The sequence below is a fragment of the Aethalodelphis obliquidens genome, unplaced genomic scaffold (assembly GCF_003676395.1).
Source record: "Aethalodelphis obliquidens isolate GAN/ISIS:26980383/991018 unplaced genomic scaffold, ASM367639v1 scaffold16, whole genome shotgun sequence".
Taxonomy (NCBI): Eukaryota; Metazoa; Chordata; class Mammalia; order Artiodactyla; family Delphinidae; genus Aethalodelphis; species Aethalodelphis obliquidens.
Genome location: NW_020837960.1, coordinates 21285702 through 21306347, shown reverse-complemented (window position 1 = coordinate 21306347; position 20646 = coordinate 21285702). Strand labels below are relative to the sequence as shown.

General features: G+C 38.4%; 1 protein-coding gene and 1 long non-coding RNA gene across 4 annotated transcripts in view; one reads left to right on the top strand and one right to left on the bottom strand.

Annotated features, from left to right (window-relative positions):
• LOC113625683 (uncharacterized) overlaps positions 1-18230 on the top strand; it is a 529756-nt gene extending 511526 nt beyond the window's left edge. Inside the window, exons 13-17 of the long non-coding RNA XR_003434794.1 lie at positions 2479-2571; positions 2980-3122; positions 6924-7137; positions 13516-13647; positions 18076-18230. This is a non-coding gene — a long non-coding RNA (uncharacterized LOC113625683). The remainder of the gene's footprint in view (positions 1-2478; positions 2572-2979; positions 3123-6923; positions 7138-13515; positions 13648-18075) is intronic.
• The window catches only part of TRPC4 (transient receptor potential cation channel subfamily C member 4), a 159003-nt gene that overhangs the window by 49215 nt on the left and 89142 nt on the right, over positions 1-20646 (bottom strand). For all 3 annotated transcript variants that reach the window (XM_027116464.1, XM_027116463.1, XM_027116465.1), the window contains one exon: positions 1230-1566. In XM_027116464.1, coding sequence (XP_026972265.1) covers positions 1230-1566 — 337 coding nt within the window. The remainder of the gene's footprint in view (positions 1-1229; positions 1567-20646) is intronic.

The window sequence follows — 20646 nt, the reverse complement described above, 5'->3', positions numbered from 1 at the left end:
TCCTATGGGGAGATATTTAATTTAAATGGATACAGGTAGGATAATTTTATATTTAATATCAATTGCTACGTCATAATTGTTTTATTCAAAAAGACATTTACAGACTATATAAACCATCCCAAGATCACACTTTACTTCAGATTGAGAATGTATCTTATTTTTTTTTTTTTCAGATTGAGAATGTATCTTATTTTAACGTTCACTTGAGAAGGTTTTTTTTTAATTATTAGAAATATTTGTAAGACATCAAATCTTGTTCCTAAGCACTTTTCTTACTGTCAGTACTTACAGTATTTGTAATCTTTAAAAAGTGTATCTATCTCAGATTCAGATACTGGTTTTTTTTTCCTGCCTTTTCCTCATTTTACAGTCTCTCCAGCCGTTTTGACAGTTAATCCAAACTGATCTTCTGAGATTATGAATCATTAAATTTGTCACATATTTTCTAATTAGTAAGTGCTGAGATGGATATAATATCAGAGAGGTTTAAAATGATGAGCTAAATTGCGAAAATGTGATTTCTGAGCAAACCACAGTAGGATAGAAGGAAGAATACTTAAAATTTAAATTTTAACTATGACTTCAATAACAAGAGGAAAGGAAAACAAGGTTTTTACCAGCTACTCTGAGGTTTTCTACCTTACCATGATTTGCTGAAGATCTAAAACAAAATTTTTTTCTATGAAAAGAACAGAGAGAGATGGAGGATGTCCTACTGTTTAATTTCCTATTATTTTGCTTTACTATATAGTTTCAAAGATAAACTTAAATGAATTGATTTTAAAAAATGGTTAGTTATTTTATGTACAGAATCACTAATTCTGCAGAGTAATTTGTACTCTTAGAAGGTGTATCTGTTAAGAAAATTAAAAAGATTATTTACATATGGCTAATGAGACATGTTGAAAGGCTTCAGAAGACAAACATACTAAAAAAAAAAAAAAAAAAAAAAAAACAAAATCCAGAAAATCATTCACGGGACCTGAAGTCATGAAAGTCTGGAATTCTAAAACCTAAAGTTAACGTTTTGTAGGCTGCATTTGGGGGCAGGTCCACCGCAGTCTGTGAAGTATTTATTTAGCTTTGAGGACTAAGACTTGGAGCTACAATGGTCAGAACCTGTTTTAAACATTCCTACGTCCCCAACTTTAATGAATATTCTTTTCTGAGCAACAAAATTCCATGGCAGCAACACGTTTGGATTATATTTTCTATAGTATCACATTTACCCAGGACCCATGGTAATATCATCCACTCGACGATGGTTGGTGGTGGACCTTGCCTGTTCAAGTCTGACCTGTCGATGTGCTGAGAGGCAAGCAGCAGCAGGAACAAAAAAGTCAAATAGGATGCTGTGTGGCAGATGAACTTGATAAATGGCTTTCGGATGAACAGTCCAAGGGGGCTTTTGGGAGCTATAAGGTAGCACACAGAGAAGACAGGAAAAAGAAGTCCTATTATGAAACACGTCACCATCTTCACGGCCCAGTGTCTTCTCCTCCAGCCGGGAAACTCATCGTACCAGCGAGATGCCAGCAGCTGTTGACAGTTGGGCTGAGCAACAAACTACAGGGAAAGGAAAGGAAAAGTGAGAGTCAGGGTTACACGCAGGGGCTCCAGCTCATCAACAGGAACACAGTGTTACCGTTCAAGTCACAAGTTCTGTTCAAACATAAAATAATTTTATGTTTACACCATCATAAAGTGCTTTAAGCCATTCTGTGAACAAAGCTTATTTATTGAACATTTTATACCCACAGCAAAGTGCTGAGTGCTTAGCCAGACACAACAGGGGTCAAAATACTATGGCTGTATCTTAGGAAGCAAAGATGGAGCTGAGGACTAAGAATATCCATAGGATGTATTGATAACTGAACAGATCTGTGTACAAAGATATACACATATATGTGCATATATAAGAATTGTGATATATATGTAGGTATATGACATGAAGTAAAAAATGGTACTAGTGGTTATTTCTTGGTTTAGTGGTTATTTTCTGGTTAGGACATTATACTTTTTTCCCATTTTTATACTTGATGCATTTTTAATATTTTCTATAATAATCACATCAGAAAAAGTTAATATATTTTTAATAGGGTTGAGGCAATAAGAAAGTCATAACTGAAAGCATATTACATTACCAGGATGTAAATCATCATAGCTGAATTTGGTGGAAATAAAGCAAATACCTTACCTAAGTATAATCAATTACCACATACAAAACATTTCACAAACATGACAACATTTTTATCCTGCCAACATGTTTGAGATGTAGCATAGATCTTACTCTATTTTAAGGACGAAGATGGGGGGCGTATATGAGGGCTATAAATTTATTCAAGAAGATTACGTATCTAGTAAATGATGAAATGTATGGCTATCTGGTCCAAGATTCTTTTTTTTCTGTACATGATCGTTCTCATTGACACTGATAGCTAAGCATTATATAAATTCAGAGGGAGTTTTCTCTTCCAGATGGAATGGTCCAAAAATGCTTCCCAGTGGGTCTGCACTCTGAAAGTGGAGATTTGTATAAGCAGAGAAGAGAGGGGAAGGCACGGCATGCAGGTGAGGAAGTGTAGAGTGTGTTTAAGGGATGCCCTATGGACACTTTGGACTGTAGTAGAAGCTTTAGTCCTTTGTTAAGGGACTCAAGAAGGTTCTGTTGGCATCAAAAATAGACCCACCCTAGAAGCAAACTGAACACCTGGGCCTTTCATGGGACTCTCCCTGCCCCAGTATTTCCTATTTTCCTTCTTCAGTCTTAGACTTTACGGATCTCCTTTAGGAGACCCTTACTCTTTTCTGATGGGAACACAGAAAGTGGCTTGATGATCATAAACAAAAAGCTGTTTGAAAGTGAAAGGAGAGACAGGTGATTGGTTAAAAGAGCAGTTCAATCGTTGAGGTGTGCAATCATATGGGCTGGATGTCAAATGAGTTCTCATGCAACTGTTTCTCTTCATGTTGTCTTAGATATTGTGTTCATCAAAAGATATAGTGGGCAAAGCCACATGTATAAACGGAATTAAATGTATAATAATAGGTTCAGCAAGTACAGCTAAAACAAGATAAAACTGCATTTCTTCAAGACTGGGATGATGGGGCTCTCCTATTTTGTAAGTAATTTATGAAAGTAAGCTTCAAGCTCCATAGTTAGTAAAGTTAAATTTTATAATCCAAAGAAGAGCTTTTCTTGACACATTCCTTGCCTATTATTTTGGTCAGAGGCAAGTGTTTGAAAGTCACAATAGAGCTTTTGATGATATATCTGTAGAGTACTGGGAAAGAGTGATACAGGTCATTAACAAGTTCTGTTCTCTTAGTTAGTTTCCCTCACGCCCACCCAACACACACACATAATCCTTCACGTCAGCATTTTATACACAAAGCATAGTCTACCATCTTTTTGCTATTTTCTCATATAAAATATGTTCTACAGTTTTCTTCATTAGAATTTAGCACAAAGACCATAATAGAAGGGAATTAATGAAACCTATGAAAAATGCAAGATATAATGAACAGTTACTATAATCTCAGTAATTCTCACAGATTGAAGAAACACTATAAGGGACTAAGCGTGAACAACACATCTGACACATGCAGAAAAAAGTAAAAGAAAGGTATGTACTTTGTTCAACACGGTCTGGGTGAATTCTAGGACTAACATACTCTGCCCTTCTTAGCCCAAATCTCATTAGAGCATGAGACACCCCAGGGCAATTGAGCAAATAACTTTATTGGGAGCACTTAAGGTTTGCTTGGAAAAATATTTCCGTTGCCTAATACACAAATATAGACCGTGTTAAATTACCTAGAAGAAGCAAATCATTTAATCCTCATAGAACACCTGCCATGCCAAGCACTCGGTTAGCCTTAATTTTTACTAACACTTTTTCTTAAAAGATCTTTTTCTTTAATTATTGGAAAGTATATATCTGTGCTTAGTAAACGAACAGCGTGCACAATTTTTTACCAAACACAGACACAGTGAGGTTTACGTAGAGGTAAAGAATAGAGGCAGGATACTATAAGAGCAGGAGTGGGGGAGTGGGTGTGTTTAATACACAAGTTTCCCCAAATGTAGATATTATTTGGCTACAAATTTGTTCTAATCTTAGAATTGAAACAACCGCAAATGTATTCCTAAGAATCACTATAGATCTAAATATTCTCACAATGGTTTTACATCCTTCTTCTTCTACACCTGTTTGCTGCATGTCTGCACCAGCATTCTCCAAATTGTAGCCCATTCATTAATAAATATTTCCATGAAAAAAGCAGTTACCAAGTTAAAGATTAAAAAAATTAAAATTTTATATTACAAAAATTTTCACGGTGTTTAACTGTTAAAGTAGATTAAAACACTTCATTTCTCTCATGTGTCCCTTCCTTCCTTCTTTCCTCCTGTTCTTTGTTTCCTTCCTAGATGCTTCCTTCTTTGTACTTTGCTTTTTCTTTGTCCCTCCTCTTCCTGTCTTTCTTTCCTTCTCCCTGCCTCCTCGTCTCTTGGTTTCCTTGGATTATTTATAGAGACTACTCAGCTGTACGCCAACCTCCTTTGAAGGACCCCCTCAGAGGGGGCCACCCTATCTCTGTGACACTTGCCACTGGTCCATTCCAGCAAAGCCCTCTTCAGGTGGGCCCTCACATTGCCTGCTGGGAGCCTAGAGGTCACGCCTCCTCTGACCCATCTTTCTACTGCACAGGGAGTCACGGGACCCACCATCTTCTATACCATCCCAGGACTGCGGGAGGTGGGGTTTCTTTGAAACACACCGTGTTACAGCCCCTTCTCTCTCTGCAGTTGTTGGCCGATTCCTAAACAATTCCTGACATCACATTAAAATTCATATTAAAACATTATAAACATTCAAATTCACATTTGTGCCATGAAACTAGAAAGGACACTCTAAAAAAAGAAAGATTTCCTCTCTTTCAATAACCTTTAAAACATTTTTAAAAACCTAATCTCATGATTATTTATGAAACTGTTAGTCATGGAATTTTAAATACTGAAGAAACTGTGAAGATTACTGAATCTAATCTCATTTTTACAAATAAAGTGAATTCCAGTACCAATGATTTAAAAACAACTACTCAAAGTACTAAAACACCCCAAACCTAAAGAAAACAAAACATGATGAAGAGAAAGGAGATAAAGCTGAAAAGTGAAAACAAACAAACAAAAAACAAACCCAAACAACCAAGAAACCTCACTGCCACGTGGTGAGGGATTGAAGTGTTAATTGGATGTGGACAAAATAAGATGAAGAGAATTCAAAAGTTAATGGAGCTCTGATAATTAAAATAACTATGGATTCGATTTCCTATTTGATTTTTCTTCATCTTTTTAGTTTTTCAATATATTTTTCTAGCTTAAAATTTTGTATCCAAGGTTCAGACTGTGGCCATATTCTCTAAACGAGCAGAATCTAGATTCTGGAAACAACCAACCTGGCACCTTAGTGCATCTTGACTAAGTCAGATAGTTACATGGGAGCTTCTATTGGCTGTTGGACGATTATAAAGAGAGTTGAAACTTTTGGGTTGAATGAATTAAAGTGATCTAGGTAAGGGCTTAAAAAGGACTGCAGATTCATATACATGCCAGTTTCCCCTGGGCCTTACTATTTACTCCTTAGAATTTCAAAAATAATCTATTTCCTTTGGGGTTTTATTTCCTCTGCCCAAGAATGTTTTTTGACAACTCATTTTGTAATGTGGATAACAAGGCTTAAGAATGATTTGTAGGCAGAAGAGCTTCAGGGAATTACTTTGTCCATAACTGAAAACCCTTTTTTCTTCTACTTCTACCCTTAAATCCCTTCATAGCTGCCAATGGCCTTTAACTGTCTGGGCCTTTCTCTGTTTCCTAGAGATAGCTCTAGTTGTGTTCCTAATTAAAACAGTTCTCCAGTCTCCTTGAGCGTGGTCATACTGCATAACTAATCACTCACCTACTTCATTATTCAAAGCATCATTTTCATCCGGTGCTCCTTAGTTTGATTAAGACAATAGTATTGTGCATCATCTGTGAGTGGGGCAGTGGCTAGATAAGCGGGGAGAGGACCGAGATCTGTAAGAACCAGATATATCTGTCTTCTAGGATCTCAAAATCTGTGGCAGACTGATAATGTGACTGGGTAAATTAAATACAGAGCATTACGTGACTTGTTAGAAAAGAGGTAGAATGTGTAGGAGAAATTATGCCCAATATGAAATAATTAGGGAAGATTGAAGAAAGGAAGCAGAATTTTCTAGTTAAGCCTGAGATAACAAGTAGAATTTTGACAGGCACAGCTTGGTAGGTGGATGTGTTTTAATTCAGATTTAGAGAATATCATGTTAAAAACTTGAGGATGGAGATAAGCAAGTTCAGATGAGCAATCCCTTGTTCTAGAATGTTACATTCAATGGTGAATATGCTAGAGATGCAGTATAAAGGGATACTGCGGCCATATATCGGGATACAGATAAAAATGTTTACTGGCAATTTCTCAAGTCTAAGTCCTTGCTGCTCAGTGGAGGCCGAGGCTGGCAATACCGAGAGACAACTGTACAATCACTTATAGTCTTATACACAAATATATAATGTTTATTCACTTTCATTGAATTACAGAGTATTGCACTTATGCCAACTTTAATATATTTACATATTTTATAACCTAATTTTAATGAATATAATGTCACAGATGGGAGATTAGTTTAAAAAGATTTCTATAAGAAACTTACACTGAGAAGATAATAATAATTTAGGCATAGGGAATCCAATAAAATAGCTAGTTGACTAATTGAGTTTTTATCAGTGTCATTAAAAAGTTAATGAAGATTTAATCATATCTGACATGACATTGGCTAAGAAGCCTGAGATCAGTCAAGAAGACTGCTTGATAAACTTTAGGTTCTTTCCTCCACAGGATATTGGCCTACAATTCCCCTGGCTCTGTCAAGTCAAAGAATCTCCCATCCAGTCATCAAATCACATGATTATTTTCCTTGGACAGGCATGTGAAGTTCAGATTTGCAGAGTGGAATTCAAGGAATAACTCAAAGCACATTACTAGGGCACCACTTCTGATGTCTACATATCCAGAAGGGAAGATGACAACTAAACTCCATTTGACAGTGCTGGTGAGGCGGGGGCAGGATTAAACTTCTTAAATCATTTCTGGGCCTAAATTCAAAATTGGTTTGGCAACTGAGCTGGGATGATGAGTGGGCAATAACGGGAAGCAGAAAATGCAGAGACAAAGGAAATATGGTGGGAGGTGAAAAACCCAACATTGAATACATTAAACTATTGAACTTGGCAAACAAACAAAATGAGATTTTGGTAGTGGGAAGGCAGAGTCAATAGATACTGTTAGTTCCTTGAAAATCACAAAGGGCAGCAGTTGGTAGAAATTCCACGTCTCTTCACCAATAACCCTCTTCAGGGTGCGCATGAAGAATTGTTTTAAACTATCATGGAAAAGAGATGAAAAACTGCCAGTCATTTCTAAGTGGCTACCTAGATGCTTTCTTAAAAATGAAGAGAGATGTGGAGGCAGACAATTATACAGTGTTTTTTTTTAACATCTTTATTGGAGTATAATTGCTTTACATTGTTGTGTTAGTTTCTGCTTTATAACAAAGTGAATCAGCCATACATATACATACATCCCCATATCACCTCCCTCTTGCATCCACCCTCCCTATCCCACCCCTCTAGGTGGTAACAAAGCACTGAGCTGATCTCCCTGTGCTATGTGGCTGCTTCCCACTAGCTATCTATTTTACATTTGGTAGTGTATATATGCCAGTGCTACTCTCTCACTTTGTCCCTGCTTACCCTTCCCCTCCCTGTGTCCTCAGGTCCATTCTCTTTTGAAGGAACCACCATTTGACTGTGGAATCATGTAGGTGAGTAATAGGTGAGAATGGTAGATGGAAAACAGAGGACAGCCTGTTCCTGGTCCCGGCCAGCCCTCAATGGGCTGGTTTTCCAGTCTCTGACGACAGTTACTGCAAGAAGAGTGGCAGTTCAGAAAGCGTGGTCCCCTCTCAGTCTCCTGGAGGGAAGCCTACTGAGGACCAAACTCTGCTCTGTTATCTGCCATTAGGACAAGTACCCAAGAGAAACAAGAGGCACTACAGGAATGAATACCAGCTGCTCTTTTGAGATGAAAGGATACAGTCACTCTTCTTTCCCCTTTTCTATCCCTTTTCACATAATTTCAAGACCAACTATTTCTGAGAAAATTTTAAAAATAGACTAACCATGATATGTGTGGATAAGAATTTGGAGAAAATGGAACTTTCATACATCAGCCATCAAAATGTAAATGGTTGGACTTCCCTGGTGGCGCAGTGGTTAAGAATCCGCCTGCCAATGCAGGGGACATGGGTTCGAGCCCTGGTCGGGGAAGATCACACCTGCTGTGGAGCCACGAAGCCCGTGAGCCACAACTACTGAGCTGGCGTGCCACAACTCCTGAAGCCCGCGAGCCTAGAGCCTGTGCTCTGCAACGAGAAGCCACCGCAATGAGAAGCCCACGCACTGCAAAGAAGAGTAGCCCCTGCTCACCACAACTAGAGGAAAGCCTGCGCGCAGCAACGAAGACCCAATGCAGCCAAAAATAAACAAACAAGCAAGCAAACAAATAAATAATTTTAAAAATGTAAATGGTCAACAACTTTGGAAAACAGTTTGCAGGATTTAAAAAAAAAACTTACACTTACCATATGATGGGCTTATTCCAATTCCAGGCATTTCTCCAAAAGAAAAGAAGGCATATTGCCATACAAATAGTCGCATACAAGTGTCATAGTAGCTTTGTTTTTAATAGCTAAAAACAAGAATAATTCAAATTTCCATCCACCAGTGAATGGATAAACAAAATGTGGTATATCCAGGATGTAACGTACAACACGATAAATATAATTCACATGGCTGCACGTTATATATGACCATGGTTAAGAGAGTAAATCCTAAGAGTTCTCATCACAAAAATCTTTTTTCTATCTCTCTAATTTGGTATTAATAGGAGATGATGGAAGCTTGCTAAACGTATTGTGATCATCATTTCATGATGTACATAAGTCAAATTATTATGCTATGCACCTTAAATGTATACAGTGCTGTATGCCAATTATATCTCAATAAAACTGGAAGATACAAACATGGTATATCCATGCTATGGAGGATTATTCAGCAATGAGAAGGAAGGAACTATTGATGTTCACACATGGTTGAATCTCAAAATAATTATGCTGAATGCAAGAAGCTGGAGGCCAAAAGAGAATATGCTGTATGATTCCAGTGACAGAAGGCAGATCAGCAATTGCCTGAGAAGGGGTGAGGGGGTGTGCAGAGAAAGATCACAGAAGGGCAAAAGGAAACTTACGGGGGTGACAGACACGTTTACTATTTTAATTGCGGTGTTTTCACAGCTGTACACATATTATAAAAAACTTGACACAGTATTCACTTTAAATACGTGCAATTTATTGTGTGTCAATGTTACCTCAATAAAGTGGTTCAAAAATGGCTGCCCCTATTTTGCTGGTGCCAGAAAGCACATTCAGAATGATCTACCTCCAATCTGTTACCAATCTTACCAAGTTGGCTTCTTTCTCTTGGATTCGTCTCATTTTAATTTCAATTCCACTACCATGAGATATTATCATAACATCAGATATCATTATTTCAGGCTTAAACTAGGAGGAAAAAAAAGGTCTACTTTCTGCCAAAGCCTATTAGCCTCTGAGTTCTTTCTCTAACTAACCTATGTACCATACCGCTGAGATGAAGGGCCTTGCAAACTGCAAATTTAACTGTCTCTTTCTCAACTAAAAGTCTGTACTGTCATCTCATAGTCTCCAGGAAAAAGTCCCCAGTTTATGTAAGGCATACCAGGCCCTGAGCTCCTTTACCATAAGACTCCTTTCCTCCACCCTTGCATATTTATACTACAGACACACAAACCCTTCAGGGTGCTCTGACCATGTCTGGACCTTTCTTACTGTTGTAGGGCTGCATGTGCGGATACTTTTGCCTGGAATCATCCATCTCCTATTTTCTCAGAGTAAATTCCTGAGTCTTCCAACTCAGCTTCTATTCATCTGATCACTCTTACAGTCAACTGTTCTTTTTCTCGGTACTGATATTGTCCCTTGAACATACACCTACAGTTGCACTTCTTCCCCTTATCTCCTGCATTTTAATCATGGGTTGGAGTGAACTATTTGAGAAGGGTCTGCCATTTTTCATCACTTGATCCTTCGCACCAGTGCCTGGCCCTGAGATGTCAATGGATGTTTACTCAATTGAATTAATTGCTGAACATAGCTCAGGGCTTATGAATCCATTTAATTAGGCACTAACCACTCCTGTAAGTTCCACGGAAAAGCCTGGTTGACATTGTTACCCTCAACAATAAGAAGGGCACTTTATATTCTTGTGCTTATTTCCAGAAAATACATTAGCTGCCTCTCTTTCTTCTGAATATAATGTTAATTAGTCCAGGCAACTTCCTAGGAAAGCCATGGTGTTGCTTGAGTATAGGATGAGAAGGCTGCCTCAGTCTAGGTTAGAGGTCAGTTCTTAGAAAATCTATTGAAAATCAAGTTGTTCTTGGAAAGTACATCTTTACAAGGAGTCCAGAGGCAGAGTATTTCAAGAAGTTTCCAAGGAAATATATTTCAGAGAAATGTAGTTCAATTCCATGAGAATCAGTGAAAGAGGGACGAGAACTTGAAGTGGCGAACATGGTCTTCAGGACTCTGTGATCCTCTTAACAGTGTTTTAAAAAAGATAATAATGGGATTCTTTTCTCTACCCTGCTCTTTTGTGCAATCAGAGGCATGCAGGTCTGATGTGTCTGATGAAAAATGTAAGAAAAAAAAGATAAACCAACCTCAAGGAACTCATTTCCTTGACTACAAAACCATTGGTGATGTCCAAACATTGGGAAGAAGTAGCAATGCTGGACTTCTATGCAAAAAAAACACTGATGTTAAAAATGCATACGGGGGCTTCCCTGGTGGCGCAGTGGTTGAGAGTCCGCCTGCCGATACAGGGGACACGGGTTCATGCCCCGGTCCGGGAAGATCCCACATGCTGCGGAGCGGCTGGGCCCGTGAGCCATGGCCGCTGAGCCTGCACGTCCGGAGCCTGTGCTCCGCAATGGGAGAGGCCACAACAGTGGCCTGCGTACCGCAAAAAAAAAAAGATGCATACGTACAAACTACAAATTTTTAAAAATCATTTTTAGTCTCTATATGGAGGATATTTACTGTTCACTACTCACAGAGAATTGAAACACTTTAAAAGTAGATTTAAAGTTTTATTCTCCTATGTCCTGAACATATATCAGACAACATCTATGGATAGGTTAAAGCAAATTGTGTATTTTGACTTGGAATTCTCCATACCCACTATCATTCTGTTCCACAAGGTAATTATATCCCCAAACTTCGTTTCATCAAGTTGTTAAGCTTCTGTAATACAATCTGTTTGTAAATTAGGGATTGCCTCTAAAAGATTTTCAGTAGTTATCTTTAAATATGACAAGATGTGAACATTTCCTACGCCTGCACCAGTATCCATTCCAACCTTCCCCCACTGCCCCATCCCACCACCCATGCTACCACAATGCGATTCAAGTGGGCCTACGATGGTCATCCAATAACTCTTGTCCTCCTGCTAACCTGGGATGCCCAAAATTGCATACCTCCTTTCCTAGCAGCAGAACCAAGACTGTCCCTCTAGTTCTATTTTTATTTATATATTCATAGCTATACTTAACTAGAAAGGGCCTGATTATGAGATGAAAAGAATTCATACAAATTGGCAGCGAATTGCATTCACCTTAATCTTTCATTTGCATTTAAGAAATAATAAAAGATAGTGAATGACAGAAATTTAGGTCCCAGAACTGAAGGAACCTTGCCTTTCTGGCCTGGGTTCTTCCCACCACGTGTCTTTGGTCTGAATCTTCTGACCTAACTGACCCTGGAGAGGAAGGGCAAGCAGTCAGCATGTCTTCAACCTTCAATGCTGGCGCCCTCTCTATCCTACAGTAGGGATTAGATTTCTTGGTTCAAACAGAGGAGAAGCTTCCAAACTTGTTAGTAAATAGAGTTACAATCTCAGCAAAAATAAAGATAAAGATAATTACATAGAATGCCTCTTGTTGTTGTTGTTGTTTTTTGGTACCTAGACTTTCAGTCAAAAGAAATGAAAGCTATGAGGAGGTTTACAAATGCTCAAGAATTTCTTGCTAAATTCTTCCCTAGAGGTGGAAAGTCCATTTGATGGCAAGCAGAACCTATCTGCTTCATGTCATCCAGACATATTATTGCCAGCTCTGAGTAACTATTTAACCGCCTCCGAACGTTTATAATGCAATTTCTGGTGCATCATGAATATGAGGAAGGTAGTCAAAATGTTTACTTACATTTCTGTCAGGATAATTTTACTTTACCTAAAACATTGTTAAAAGCTGGAGACGGTTTGAATTGTTTTTCCTTTTACTAAATTCAGTAAGACCACGATACATATTCTGGACATTTCTGTAGGCACCTCATTCCATAATCCCAAAAGAATTCAAAATCACAATAGGAATTCAAGAAGGGAATATTTTCATACCTATTCCCAGAATTTAAGAACAGTGAGTAAGGCTCTACAAAACATAATATTTAAATAAGACCTAATTTTCAGTACATCATTTATTTAGTTAGTTGAAAGTTAAAGTCCCCAAAAGTGACAAAGAAACTTCATTTTTCTCTCTCCATATAAATAAATGGCATCCAAGTAATCTCGGCCTTCTCAGTACACTGAAGATAGGTTTCTTATTTAGCAAAGCGCTAGAAAAACTTTTATGACCTAATTTCTTGGGATCGACATAGTCTCACTCTTTCATCTTCAGCATGATAATCTTCTGTTGTGTCTGTACAATTTACGAGTCTGCCCAGAGAAGGAAATGTCCTCCTCCAACTGGAGCGAAGTCCAAGGCAAAATTTTCCACCCCAGGACACTGTGGAGGCAGAAAACACCGGGCAGGGAATCATGGGGAGTCTCTTTTGAGACCGTTTTCCACAGTGTCACTGCAGTCTTGGCCTCAAAAGGTGGCTAGATGTTTAAAGATCGAGAATATTTTTGAGTTGGAGATCTGGAACATTCACTCATTATCTAAGAGGTGATAACATCTTCTGGTACTAAATGCCAGTGTCCAGACACTGCCCAATACCCAGATTTGAAAGGAATTCAGAACATCACAAGGATCTGCCAATTACATTAGAGAGATGTCAAATACAAAAAGTAAATAAAGAAATAACCCCCCCCAAAAAAACAGATAGGCTTATCCTTGTGAAGAGTATGGAATTAATATTTAACAATAATATTATTGATAATAATCACTGTAGAATTACTATATAAGTGACAAAGGCAAAACTGTATACGTGAAGCAACTGAAGAGTGAAAAATTACATCCTCTTTCATCATTCACTTTTCCTCCTTTCACATAGATACTCAAGCTCCGGAAATCCTCTGTCCCAAACGCAACATCCTCCTTCAACCACTGCAATCACCACCCTGTCGTCTTCTTCTCTGGCCAGGATTCATTCTGAGAAAGTAGTCGAGGATCACCCTTCATAGTGGTGGGCTTTCTGTATATATTTTTATATCAGTGTCAACTATAATACCTAATATAGTTAACTCCTTACATCCAATAGAAATTGGTATATTTATCTCTGTATACCTCCATACCAACTTGATACTATTTATTTCTGTATCTATAATGCTTTGCAGACTTTCTGGTACCAAGATGATTCTTGAGACACAGTTTTAGAATGAATGAGTAAATATATGAATGGCAACAGTAGAAAGATTGACTTTATCCACTGCTTTCAAAATTGTGTCTAGGTTATTTTATGGCTTTCATGCTGCTGTGTAGCATGGAAGGAGAGGCTGAGTCTAAACATATGGCTGAAGGCTAAAGAAAAAAGGGCAAACAATACAACCTTCCTTCTAAAGGAAGTCAAAGTCTATAGCACAGTATGTAACTGACTTTTCTACTCTGTCCTAAGAATTAGGAAGAAAATTATTTTCTCAGTAAATAAAAATGATCATGATATATGGAAAAGGAACGACTTACTTTAATTCTGTTACAAACTAATTACCGATTTCTAACTCTTGCTGGATTATGAGATTTCTACTCTCCTGGTTTATGTAAACATTGAGATAAGACACTGATCCCCGGCTCATGCATAAGACTTGTGCCTAAGTGTTGATTGTGACTGTATTTTAATAGGCAGTGCTTGAAGAATAAAGTTAATCAAAAAATGCACAAAACTTTTCTTTTTTGGCTACTGGTTTGAGTTTTAGAAGGAGCTTCTTATTTAAGTTTTTCAGATTTTGAGAAGATAAGTACGACCCCTACCACCAAGAAAAAAGTAGTTTATAAAATTTTCTCCTTCTGGGCTTCCCTGGTGGCGCAGTGGTTGCGAGTCCGCCTGCCGATGCAGAGGACACGGGTTCGTGCCCCGGTCCGGGAAGATCCCACATGCCGCGGAGCAGCTGGGCCCGTGAGCCATGGCTGTTGAGCCTGCACGTTCGGAGCCTGTGCTCCGCAACAGGAGAGGCCACAACAGTGAGAGGCCCACATACTGCCAAAAAAAAAAAAATTTCTCCTTAATTTTCAACTATAGTAGAATTAATTTGATAGCTTTGGTGTGAAAACTATTTGTTTTTGCATCAAAGAGAAGGATACGCTTAGAAATATAAATACCAGATGATTATTTCCTAGCAAAATATACTATTCGGGGGCTTCCCTGGTGGCGCAGTGGTTGAGAGTCTGCCTGCCAATGCAGGGGACACGGGTTCGTGCCCTAGTCTGGGAAGATCCCACATGCCGCGCAGAGCGGCTGGGCCCGTGAGCCATGGCCGCTGAGCCTGCACGTCCGGAGCCTGTGCTCCGCAACAGGAGAGGCCACAACAGTGAGAGGCCCGCGTACCACAAAAAAATATATATATATATATACTATTCGATGTATACATTCTGCTTATCAGTCATGTTAGTTGTCCCATCTCCTGTTAGAAAAATCTTCAGCTGATGAGTAGCCTTCTTTATAGGGCTTGAAATCTGGGATGCATCTGACACTTGGATCCTACTTCAGTTTGGACAAACTACATTTCAGGTGCTTAACTGCCTCATGTAGCTAGTGGCTACGTACTGACAACAGAGGTCTAGTTTTTTCAAATTATAGACTAACAGATAGCTTTTGAAATTAAAAAAAAAAACAACAGAGGATCACTGAGTACTGAATGCAGAGAGCAGTAATTTTGTTGTTTCAGCAGCTCTTAATAAAAAGTCTATTCTAGAAGACAGTGACTGTACCTATTTCCCTGACAGACCTTCTCTCCAAAGGGCGACAAGCAGGTAGTCAACTGTATTTAATGATTTCTGCACATCTTCTCCCCCACCCCCCAGTGCTATGTGGTGCAGAGGATTTGCACTCCTCTCTCCTCTGTATAGTGTCTGTTCCTCGCAGTGCTAAAAAGGAATTGAATGATGCGGCTCAGTAAGATTTCAGAGTGGAGCACCCAGTCACAGACCTCTGTTCTGAGGATATACTTTGGAGGCAGACAACCCCGCCTAGGCAACGAGATGGCCCGACGGCTCCCACTCATTTCTCAGGGGCACCCGATCAATAAGCAATCCACTGGTGTTCGTTGTTCCTATTTGAACACGTAAATAACACTGGGGTAGTCCAGCCTATCAGTCAGTGCCATCTTTGAAACGTCACATTTTTTATCAGGAAATCAGATTACTTTCCTCCTTGCTGAGGTTATCTTTACGAGCATGGGTGGGCTGCTCAGTTTTGATTTGGGAGCACTTCCTCACTGGGTCAGCCTGGGAGAGGTCCTGCCAAAGGGACATTTGGGGACCCTAAGGGCCCTGGAGGAGGTAGGTCTAGAGATGGGTGACAGGCCAAAATGGATAAGATAGGGGCAAATTAACAGACATCTCAAATGTCCGGGATCTTATAACTGTAAATACCTGGCTTATTATTTATCTGCTTTTATTTCTCAAAGGAGAAAGAAATATGTGAGGTTTGTTTTGTAACATTTATGAGGCACAAGATTGAAAAAGTTGGATAAAAAGCAAATACACCGGTTCACATACACACACTCTGTGTCAGACATACCAAGATTTGTCTTTCTTAGAAAGTTAAGTGGAAGGTACTTCAGAAATCATCAGGCCTCACCTCTTGGCTTTACAACCAGGAAACTGAGGTCCAGGGAGGTCAGATGAATTTTCCAGAGCCACAAAACTAGTTAACGGCAGAGGCAAAGGTAGTTCCCTATCAGGTGTGGTGCTGACTGGAATGCAGGGTGAGGGGCAGTAGCTCAGGATTCAAGTCAACCCCCGAATGAAGTCAAAGTTGCAGATCTATAATCCCAGCTCAGTAGTTATAGACTTCGGATAGCGGCAGTGAGATGGTAGCGATCTACCATCACCTTCTGCCATTTTGCATTCTTTTATGTAGACAATGAAAGATATCAAGTCAATAATAGTGGTTTAAGCAAGTTCTAAAAATTGAATGAAATAAAACTAAGCGTTCGGTTCCAAAGTACCGACTTTTCATTTCTTTTTCTTAATCTTCTGAGTCCCTGGGATTGTTGCAGATGCCGTTTCTCATGCTCTAGATAACTAATAACCTTGAAAGAAAAAACATAATCCCTCCAAAGAGAAATGAGTATTTCCACTGCCTAGCCTCTTAAATCTTACTTGATGTTTTCTAAATGGAACTAAAAGAATTTCTCAAAGTTAAAGGATTGAGGGAGAAGAGTCATTTTATGTGGGATGAGATGTAGTAGTTTGGATGTATATAATCAGGGGGAATAAAAGAAGAGAAGCCAGACAGAAGAAAAAAAAATCCTTGGGTGCTTTGTTTTGTAGTTTAGCTATTATCAAACTTTCCAGACAGGGCAGAAATTCTAGAAGGTCAAGGAGGGCAATCACTTATTGATCCTAAGGGTAAAAGGGGTAATTTTCTCTGCTAAATGAGAGCTGTGCTCAGGAAGATGAGAAGATGAATGCAGTAACCAAGCAGTGACCACATTTAATAAGAATCTGTGCATCCCTCACTTCAATTTCAACACTTATATAGGAAGCGTCTGGGTTCATCCCTATGCATCCTTTTCCCTAGCTCCAAGGATTCAAGCAATCACTGAGAAGTACGACTGTTTTCCCTACGTGTCTATTTCTCACTCTCTCCTCTTACCACTTAGCCCAAGCTACCATCATGTCTTATCTGAAACACTTCAATTATTTTCCCCACTCTATTCTAAACGTGGCATCCAAAGAGATCTTTTCAAATCACACATTTAATCTTGCCACGTCCCTGCTTAAAGCCTTTTAAAAACTTCTTGCCTCTTTTAAGATGAAAACACGTCCTTAACGAGGATATGGCTGTTCAGGTTGCTGCCCCACCACTCCACAGGGCTTTGCAAACTGCTCGCCCTATGGTTGTCTGTGCTCCGGTCCCTCTGGTGTCTCCATCCCCACAGAATTGTCCCAGATGATGCTTGCTTGGTCTGCAATTCTATCCATACCCCCAACCCCTGCCCACCCCACACCTGTACCTCTTTATCTCCCATTTCTCATTCAGTCTGTCTGGAACATCTAGACTAGTTCAGACTGCCTGCTGGTGTGGTTATATACCCACCAATATGCTCCTTCATTATACTTTTCAAAGACTGCCCTCATACACTTATTTGGGTAATTCTTTTTCATATCATTCTCTTCCACTAGACTACTTAGGGGTATGTAAGGGCCAGAACTATACTTGTCATACTCACCTCTGCATTTCCGATGCCTAACAATGCCTGGCCTGTGTAGGTGCACCAATAACGTTTGTTTAGTGGATGATAAATAACTACATGTATACATGCATAAATACATGAATGAAAGCAATGTGATTCTTATCTCTCCTCCCCTAAAATAGTTCTCAGTGTCCTAATGAATTTACAGGAGTCTCATGGCCTGAACGTGGAAGCTCTTGTCTATGCTTAACTTTCAGATTTGTCCACCATCTTCCTGGGACCTACACCTGAATATGGCTGGATGGTATAGTGTGAGCCACCTGACGTCAAAGCTGAGAGAGACATGCCATTTGCAGGCTAGACATGCATATCACCGGTGCCAATATACAGACCTATAAGGAAATCAACAAGGTAAATCCTTTTAGCTAGGGTTGAATAAGGAGCAAATGAATACAGAAATCTTTTGTTTCATAGATAATAATAATGTGGTACTATATTAAGTGTGTAGGCTCCAGAACCAGAAAGACCTGTCTTTAAAATGAAGATTATACAAATAGCGGCCATGTTTTTTGAAGAATAAAATGAAACAGAGTCTAAGAAGTGCTTATCATAGTACCAGGTGCAAAAATATGATTACTTCTTTCCTTTGTCTTGTCTTCCCTTACCTATGCACATGTCTGCATTGAGGCATTACACAGCTCAAAGCAATTTGCAAGTATTTCTGTATTCACTTGCAACTCTGCAAAGAGAGAAGTGGGTTTACTAAATTGGATCATGTGTTACTTACTCCAGGCATTGCATTTGACCTTATAATAAATTATTATTCACTGGATCATAACATCATAGGCAGTTTTGACACAAAAAACTCCTGAGAAATCTGCTGATTGAAATGTGATCTTGGTAATTATTCAGAATTGGCAAATATGAGAAACTGTCTATCTTTCTTCTCCTATAACTGTATATGGAGGTTTGACAGTGGCCGGAATTGAATTGTTGACTAGGAACTATCCTTGCCAACCTATGAACGACACAGCAAATGACTCAGAGGAACTGTGGGAATGTGCCTCGGCGTCCCGATCCTTCTCAGGAGCCAAGGTCAAGCCCTAGGCTTCCTATTAATTTTTTACATATAGGCTTATGGCGTGTTCTTAAGAACTTCTAGACTTGATAAACCTTTGCTGGAATTAAACATATTGTTTTTATATGTTTGTGTGTATTTTTAAGATTAAGAAGAACATGAAAACATTTTTTCTCTTTTAGCTGCAAATCAAAAGCAGAGAACAAATACTATGAAAAACAAATTTTAATTTTTTTTCCAAGAGAAAGTACCTTCTGTGTTTGCTGTGACTTCTTGAATAGTCTCCTAGATGAGGCAATTGCTTGGGCTATCATTTTACCCTAAAGGTCTACGGAGATTTTACATATTAAAAAAATATAAGAATTACAAGTAGGAAGATGAACAAGTTCATTAAAGAGTGGGTACTTCCTGATATGGGAGAAAAAGAACTGGAAAGAAGTTAAATTGGTGAATGTATTTGATTATGTTAGTAGTTTTCCTAAGGAGTGTAGAGATACATTTCTATGTTACTACTAAAAATTCCTAGCAAAGCCTCTAAGTTACTCAATTTAAACTAATTTTTCAATTAAACTTTGAATCCTAAAATTACAAATCCATTCTCTTCAAGCTATTCATTTAAATGTATACTTCTACTTCATACCAGCATTCTTCAAGCAAGGATCTCTTTACCATACACTTGCCAACAAGGAATAGTTCGTGAACCATGCTTACAGTTCACTGGCTTTGAGTTTCTAGCCAAGTTTTATATAAGAAAACTTCAAAACTGATTTATTCTTTTTCAAAATAAAGTTGAACTCTGAACCTATATAGCGTGTTTAAAAAGTGATTAATATGAACTCTGAATCTATCTAGCATATCCAGGAAGTAGTTAATACTGTGTGTATGTGGTGGGACGTGTGTGTGGGGTTTACCCTGAGGACTTTAAAGACATTACTGGTGAAATATAAACTTTGATTCTTAAATATTTTTGACATGAAAAGTCAGATAAACAGATCTTAAAAAAACACAGTCTCTCTACTTAAGAGCTATTTTTAATTGTTACACATCTCAATAAGCATGCTATTTTTAAACTAGGAAGCTGGAAAAAAATTATTTTTAAATTGTCCTCTGTGAGTTTATTTTCCTCATAGCTGTTTCTCTTGGGTACATCTAAGTTTTGTGGGGGTTTTTAAAAATTATTTTTAGGTTCATATAGAAGACTACAGTAAGAGAGAATGGTAAAATATAGACTGAATAGACAGAATTTATGTTTATACACAGATGCACACTTTAACTCTGACATGGTGATGTATGGTAATGGTAAAATAATACATATAGGTGGGAAAAAATCAGAACTAGGCTGCTCAGTAGATAAAAGCTTATTTCTATGACAATATTTCATATTCACCATGTTTTTCAGGGAGCTATAAGAGAGAGACATAGGTTCCGGAACAATTTTCAAAATTGTTGTTAGTAGAATTTCGTCCTCATCAGTGAATTACCATAATTTAGAGATTTAAGACAGTTTATACTGGAGTCTTTCACAAAAAAATGAACAGCTAATAGATGAAAGTGTCAGAAAATAGTTTTAGAACAGAGTACTACTTCTGTTTTACAAAGTATTTAAATATTTATTTTAAATACTATTGGTTCATTACTATTATGTTAAAAGATGGTAAAATAGTTCAGATTTAAGATGTTTCCCATCATAATGAAATATAAAGCAGTGTCACTAATATAAAGACTCACAAAGGCTTAAAGAAAGGGTTTC